The sequence below is a fragment of the Mizuhopecten yessoensis genome, unplaced genomic scaffold (assembly GCF_002113885.1).
Source record: "Mizuhopecten yessoensis strain PY_sf001 unplaced genomic scaffold, ASM211388v2 scaffold6363, whole genome shotgun sequence".
Taxonomy (NCBI): Eukaryota; Metazoa; Mollusca; class Bivalvia; order Pectinida; family Pectinidae; genus Mizuhopecten; species Mizuhopecten yessoensis.
In genome coordinates this window covers 615305-623556 of record NW_018406512.1, presented here as the reverse complement: position 1 = coordinate 623556, position 8252 = coordinate 615305, and the positions used below count along the sequence as shown (strand labels likewise).

Below are 8252 nucleotides of genomic sequence, written 5' to 3'. Positions count from 1 at the left end.
CTAACACCAGACATCTATCTGTGAAAATGTCCAAGTCTGGTGTAAGGGCCAGAGGAAACTCGGGCTACTAACACCAGACATCTATCTGTGAAAATGTCCAAGTCTAGTGTAAGGGCCAGAGGAAACTCGGGGCTACTAACACTAGACATCTATCTGTGAAAATGTCTAAGTCTAGTGTAAGGGCCAGAGGAAACTCTGGCTATGTGTACATGTACTACACAAATACAGTACGGATGTTTTTAGAGAGAATTCCTATTCATATACACCTGAGATTTCCATTTTTCTGAGATAAAACATTTAGGTAATAAACACAAGGAAAAGGATAGATGGAGCAACAATATCTAGGTGCGTTCCATAGTTAATTTACAGATTTTGGCTTGCAAGGCAAGGTCCGTCATCAGAACATGGTGCTCCATCTTTCCGACTCTTTATGTTGACCACTAGCTATATTATGTAATCATTTATTTTTGTGGGGATAACATTTTGTGGTTTTCATATACTAGCCTGTTTCAAGGGCATTATATTTCACTGATCCTTATTTTCCTATCTATATCATACCAAGTTTATGTTTTCGGGTGGATTTTTGTTATGCACGAAATAAACGAAATTTAATGTCCCACGAAAATTTATGATTTTTCAGGAGTGAATGTTATTGGGTATCCCCATTACAGATTCCTACTAAAATCCGCTCATGATCCACAACAACCAGGGCATTGGTTCTGTCCATGATGTCTATTTACAGAACCAGTATCAAATTTTGAAATTATATAACATTAAGCTTCATACCAATGACAATGGAAGTGGTCACCAACACACAATGATATTGCTCTACTTTGTTGAAAGATGATCAAGGTATTCAAATGATTTAAAAGGCAAAAGTAACAAATCATACAAGACTTCAATGTCCTCCTGTCCATTTATTTCCAGCTTTTACAAATAATTTATGAAGTCTCCATAATTGATTCTTCTGTGTGTTTGCCCTTGTCTGCCACCTGCCTTGATCGGGCCTTGCGTTCAAGGATTCTTTTCCTATCTTTGTCGATTTTCAGCTTCACAATAAGGATCTGAAAAAAGAGAGAAACAATTTGCTCTTAGAGTCGGCTCTTGCAGTCCAAGTCAAGATCACTTTATAATTACTTCATCATTTTGCTTCGAAGTTATACTTGTTAAGAAATACAGCAAAAATTTCATCAATTTAGCTCTATGAAGATTTTTCCTATGATGTGTATGATCATACAAGTATATAGTGAGGAGAAAAGATACAGAAATTTATTTTTTCCTCATTACTATGCAATAAGTTAATGTTATTAACCACAAAATGTCAATGTTTTTGGATCAAGGTCTAGTTTATGGCAAGTCTTTTGCTACCAATGATATCTAGATAAGGATTGAAATACTACTGTTTATTTTGTACTTTGAGCGGTAAGTTAATCAGGTCATTGATGGACCAGATTCCCAGAATCAAAGTCATTTATCTCCCCTTAGTTGCAGAATGGTCATAGGTAGAGTAAATCTAAGACCACATTTGGAAGGGTATTCAGAGAAATACTTTGTGCATTAGGTATATATAGTTAAAGTTATCAACAAGAATGTACTTAACAATTTGATATTTTGATAAAACCATGATCCATGATACATATGGAATCCCATTTAAAATTCAAAAACTTTCTAGTTCCAAATGCAAATAGTCATTTTTTCTTTGTTTAAGTGATACATAATTATGTATTGGAAAGAATTTGTAATAAATATAATTAAGAATGGAAATTCATCTTTAAAAATTGCATCGTGGGACGTACTTTAAATGGGAATTGGGGCATAAAAAGGAGAAAAATAACTACATAACAAATTCACAATATTTAAGTCGAAACAGATCACCACAAGCATGCAGTTTGAATGAGCAATTTTATTTGAACAATACATAACAAGTGCAATGACAAGCAAAGGCTGTTTGTTTTATGTGGAAGTAAATTCTAAGTTTTCAAAATGAAGTTTAGAATTTTAACAATTGTACTTTGAGCGGTAAGTTAATCAGGTCATTGATGGACCAGATTCCCAGAATCAAAGTCATTTATCTCCCCTTAGTTGCAGAATGGTCATAGGTAGAGTAAATCCAAGGCCATATTTGGAAGGGTATTTAGAAACACATTGTGTATTAGGTATATATTTAATGTTATCAACAAGACTGTACTTATAAAAATCATGATTATCATGGTACATTGAGAAATAGGTTTTGGGTTCCAATAGATAAAGGCATTGAAATTCAAAAACTCAGGAAAATTTCTAGTTTCAAATGCCAATATTGTGAAATTTGTTTTCTCTATGCAACACAAAATTTAATATTAGAAAGAATTCGCATTTAAAAAAAATGGGAATTCATCGTTAAAAATTGCAAAGTGGGACGGACGTATTTATATTGGGTATTGGGACATAAAAAGGAGAAAAATAACTGCATAAGGATATCCAAGTTGAAACAGATCACAAGTATGCAGTTTGAACGAGTTATCTTATTTGAACAATACATAGCAAGTGTAATGATAGCAAAGGTTGTTTATTGTTTTATGTGAAAGTAAATTCTACATTTTCAAAATGAAGTTTAGAATTTTAACAACTGTACTTTGAGCGGTAAGTTAATCAGGTCATTGATGGACCAGATTCCCAGAATCAAAGTCATTTATCTCCCCTTAGTTGCAGAATGGTCATAGGTAGAGTAAATCCAAGACCATATTTGGAAGGGTATTTAGAAACACATTGTGCATGAAGTATCAAGTTTATGTAATCAACAAAACTGTACTTGACACTCAAGATATATTCATACAACCATGATTATCATGGTAAAGTGAGAAACATATTCTTGGTTCAAATAAAGAAAAACACTGGAATTCAAAACTATGACAATCATTTAGTTTCAAATGCTGTTGTGGTGAAATTTATATTCTTTTTGTGTTACACATATTTCAATACCAGAAAGGGTTTGTATAACTTAGATAAATTGGAAATTGGGAATTCATCTAGAACAAGAGGCCCAAGGGCCTTAGCGGTCACCTGAGTTATATCATAGATACTGGTAGCTTTATTTTATTGTTTAGATGTGATGTGGAAATCAGCATGTAAACTAAGTGAAATACAATACTTGTCATGTCATCAATGGATAAGAATTTGAAAATATTGGTAAATGTTCCCTTTGGGGCCCCGCCCTAGCCCCTGGGGATGGGGCAGGAATCCTAATTTTACAAAGTAAAACTCTCATTTACCCAAGATGATTCTGACTAAGTTTGAGCAATTTTCTGCTGAAAATGGATAAAATATATACCGAAAAGTGTTATTTCCCTATATAAACTATATTAAACGTTAACCCCTCCCCAAGGGAGAACGGATAGCTCGGGGTCCTGATATTTTCAATTTAAATAAAGCCCCTGATGATCTTTCTTTCCACGTAAAGAAAATCACTGTAGTACCTCTGAGTCTGGAGAAGAAGATTTTTGAAATATTGATTAATTTTCCCTTTGGGGCCCCGCCCTGGCCCCAGGGGTCGGGGTAGGAATCTCAATTTTACAATTTGAAACCATCTACCTCCAAGGATAATTCTCACCAAGTAAAAATAATTTCCTACAGAAAGTTGTCAAAATATACCCAAAAGTGTTATTTCCCTATATAAACTATAGTAAACTTTACCCCCTCCCCAAGGGAGAACGGATAGCTCGGGGGTCCTGAAATTTACAATTTAAGTAAAGCCCCTGATGATCTTTCTTTCCACGTAGAGAAAATCACTGTAGTACCTCTGAGTCTGGAGAAGAAGATTTTTGAAATATTGGATAATTTTCCCTTTGGGGCCCCGCCCTGGCCCCAGGGGTTGGGGTAGGAATCCCAATTTTACAATTTTGAAGCCTCATCTACCAAGGATGATTCTGACCAAGTTTGAAAAAAATCCGTCCACTGGTTCTTGAGAAGAAGTTGAAAATGTAAAAGTTTACGCACGACGACGGACGAAAAGCGATTGGAATAGGTCACTTGAGCAAAGCTCAGGTGACCTAAAAAAGGAAAGAGGGCTTAGTTTTAATTAGGAATTGGGCCGTAAAAACTACATAAGGATATTTAAGTTGAACTTGAAACAGATTACTGTTCACAAGCAGTTTGAATGGGGATATATTTATATTGGAACATTACATAGCAAGGGTAATGATAAGCAAAGACTGTTTACTGTGGAAGAAAATTGTACTTTTTCACATTGAAGACTAGAAATTTTACAATTCTATATTGTACTTTGAGCGGTAAGTTAATCAAGTCATTGATGGACCAGATTCCCAGAATCAAAGTCATTTATCTCCCCTTTGTTGCAGAATGGTTATAGATATTTAGAAAATCTATGACCACGTTTGTAAGGGTATTCATAGTAACACTTTGTGTATTAAGTATATAGTTATCAACAAGACTGAACTTTAAGAGATATTCATACTTTGATATATTCAATATTTCATACAACAATGATTATCATGGTACCTTGAGAATCAGCTTCTGGGCTAACATATTGAAAATCCTTGGAATTCAAAACTAGTAAAATTCATTAGTTTCAAATCCAAATATTGTGGTTTTTATAATTCTTTATGTAAAGTTTTTTTTTATATAGAAACGATTCATAATTTTTGTTAACTTCAAAATTCATATGGAAAACTGCAAAAAGGGGACTTACTTTTAATTGGAAAGGGGTCATAAAAAGGAGAATAAATAACTACATAAAAATATTTGAGTTAAAACAGATATCTGTTAGGCTGATTCTTGTTTTTATGTGCAAGTAATTGAATATTTTCATTATGAAGTTTTGAAATTTTACAATTCTATATTGTACTTTGAGCGGTAAGTTAATCAGGTCATTGATGGACCAGACTCCCAGAATCAAAGTCATTTATCTCCCCTTAGTTGCAGAATGGTCATAGATAGAGTAAATCCAAGACTATATTTGGAAGGGTATTTAGAGATACTTTGTGCATGAAGTATTAAGTTGATGTAATCAACAAAACTGTACTTGACACTCAAGAATATTCATACAACCATGATTATCATGGTAAAGTGAGAAACATATTCTTAGTTCAAATAAAGAAAAACATTGGAATTCAAAACTATGACAATTAATTAATTTCAAATGTTGTTGTGGTGAAATTCATATTCTTTGTTACACATATTTCAATACCAGAAAGGGTTTGTATAACTTGGATAAATTGGGAATTCATCTAGAAAAATTGCAAAGAGGGCTTAGTTTTAATTAGGAATTGGGCCGTAAAAAGTTTGAATGGGGATATATTTATATCGGAACATTACATAGCAAGTGTAATGATAAGCAACGGCTGTTAACTGTGGAAGAGAATTATACTTTTTCACAACGAAGACTACAAATTTTACGATTCTATATTGTACTTTGAGCGGTAAGTTAATCAAGTCATTGATGGACCAGATTCCCAGAATCAAAGTCATTTATCTCCCCTTTGTTGCAGAATGGTCATAGATATTCAGAAAATCTATGATCACGTTTGTAAGGGTCTTGTCTGTAGTTTGACTGTTGATAGCTGGACAGTACCTTTGAAGGGTGGATTCCGACATGGACAGAGGCACCATTGGCCTTCTCCCGCTGGATTCGTTCAATGTGCACAACAAATTTCTTTCTGTACACCTGGACAATCTTGCCTATCTGTTGGCTTTTGTGATTGCCGCGGACAACCTAGAACAAAACACAACACAAACCAATGATACAAACTGTTCTTTGCTTGGTAGTCCATGAAACTTGTCAGATAGATTATTTGCTAGTCCTATATCAATGCAACTTTTCCGAGGCATGAAAGCCTAAAAAGTAGTTATTGGCGGTGTAGGGACATATTATAACTACTGTCAAGGGACATGGTGAAGCTTTAGGAACATTTTAACAATTATAACACAATATATATGTATTTTTAGCAGTTTGGGACACCAAAAGAAATGCTTCTTATTTTCTATCTGCGGCTTTCAAGTGATATTATTATAGCAACTTATATATCATTTTAATAAAGGACCAATTAGGGCAATTGATTCGCTAGTCCTTGAAATTTACTAGTCATGGACTAGAGGACTAGTGCTAGTTTCAAACCCTGATTTTTCTTATAAATCTTCAAATACATACTTTACTCTCTTTTCCCATATATTTAAAAATACTATTTTTTTAAGATTCTTGCACACATATCTATTTAATGATGCAGTGTGCAAAACATCATTTGACAATTCTTCACATTTCAGTTTTACCAAAGATTTTCCTGTTTAATTAATTCAAATTTTCACCGTTGAATTTCCTAATTTTACTGAAACCTGTTTAAAATCAATCAAAAGATCTATGGAATTGTTAGTTTTAACATTTGATATGCGGATGTGTGATACAGAAAAAAATAATTTCCCCAGAATTTTTGATAGGATTAGTAAAATGATGATAAGGAATCACAGGTTACGTCACACTATCAGACTTTTTCAAGTTTTACAACTAATTTAATGGGTCAGTTCCTACAAATCTGTTGAAATTTTCTTAAAGTGTAATGGGCTAAACAACATTTCACTTATCTTAAAACTGAGTTGGTGTCTTCTGCTTTATTTTATAATCTTGGGTTTTCAATCATATCCCCTAACCGGTTACAATTTGTTGTCCGGAAATAAATAACTATATATATATCATAACTTCCTTGCAATGCCCAGGTCAACAACACAGGTGCTCAGGTTCTGGAATATATGTGATATATAATCGCACCCCCTTATACTAATAAATCATAAAGGGATTATATATCAAATATACTCCAGAACCCGAGCACCTGTGGTCGACAACTCTCGATGTGCTAAAAGTAATATTTTGCACTTGCACATGACGTATGTCCCACATTTTGGACAAGTAATTAGTTAAATTGTTCATCCTAAAACTTCAGAAACGGTAAAACTTTGCATAAATTCAGAGATTCGATTCCTGTACCCGTGTACTAGACAGACCACTGCCCGTAGGACATTGGATCTCCGTGATACATGCATGATTGTGTTCGTTTACGAAAAATTGTATTCCACTTTTTCAGAGAGCGAGTCACTATTTAATACCAACCTGTACTTCATCATCCTTTCTAATAGGCATACTTCTGACATTGTACTTTTGCCGAAGTTCCTTAGACAGAGGAGTGCTCATAATCTTCCTCCTGACATGGGAGGGAGCATTGAAATGGCGCTTCCTGTTCTTCCTCCTGGAGGAGGTCACCATCTTGTTAAACTTCATACTGGGCCCTGTAATTATAATTAAAACATGAAATGCTACAAATTTCATCAATGAAACTGTTTCGAGACAAACTTCAGCAAGTTTCAGATAGAATTAGAGACTTCGTTTTGGTCCAACCACCTCATGAACGATTATTTAAAATAGAAATAGGCAAATTTATTGACTTTTTGATGTTGAAACTTCGCGGAAACCAAGCTTGTTATGAAGAAGTTTGAAATGAAAATATTGGGTACTGAGGCTAGATATTTTGGCATCAAGAGCTTCCCACTCTTCTAGAAAATATCATAATTAGAACAGGTTATATCTTCAATCCAGTTTCCGGCATTAAACAAGATTCTCGCACAAAACTGAAAAATTCCACAGAAACCCAAACTCCTTTGCAGTCTAGGATGACTACGCTATTTTTTAAGCATATTATAGGTATTTTTTTGTATAACACTGTTATTATTCATTATTGACAGAACTTCAGGCTCCTGTGACCGAAGTTAGTAACAAAATAACGGTGTTCAATATATATTATTTCATGTCAGTCACGTTCAATTAACAGAAATTGAGCGTTTAGATGTTTGTAGTTAAATTATAAAACGCGAAGTGCCGATATGTTGCGTGTTTACCTAAAGGTCTAGCAATAAATTCAATGCGATATAGCAGCAAGTTGGTATGTTTTCAAAAAACAGAAACGTTCTCGACAGTGGACCTCATTATGTTTGCGCATGGATTAATCTATTTGGCTTTTAAAGTCAAAACTTTGATGAAAGTAAGTAACATATATATCTACTGCATATCTTCAACCGTTAGTTATATGCTAAGAAACAAGCATACATCGGATGACAGGAGATTTTATTATCCGATTCTATAATGCGCACCTGGAGGTTGATGGCCGACCGGAAAAAGAAAGATTTACTTCCTGCAGGGGAAGCAACTCCGAATAACGAAAAGAAAAACAAATGACAAAACATAAATATAACAAACATTTAGGCCCATTCCC

The 8252-nt window shown here is 34.1% G+C and overlaps 1 protein-coding gene across 1 annotated transcript; it reads right to left on the bottom strand.

Annotated features, from left to right (window-relative positions):
- Nucleotides 1–897: 897 nt before the first annotated feature.
- On the bottom strand, nt 898–8202 carry LOC110452050 (60S ribosomal protein L26-like). The gene is made up of 4 exons (XM_021500322.1): nt 8131–8202; nt 7097–7272; nt 5570–5710; nt 898–1064 (listed from the first exon to the last, which is right to left on the bottom strand). Exons 2-4 carry the CDS (start codon nt 7262–7264, stop codon nt 942–944), a joined length of 432 nt encoding a protein of 143 aa, XP_021355997.1. The 5' UTR covers nt 7265–7272; nt 8131–8202; the 3' UTR covers nt 898–941.
- Between the last annotated feature and the right edge of the window lie 50 nt (nt 8203–8252).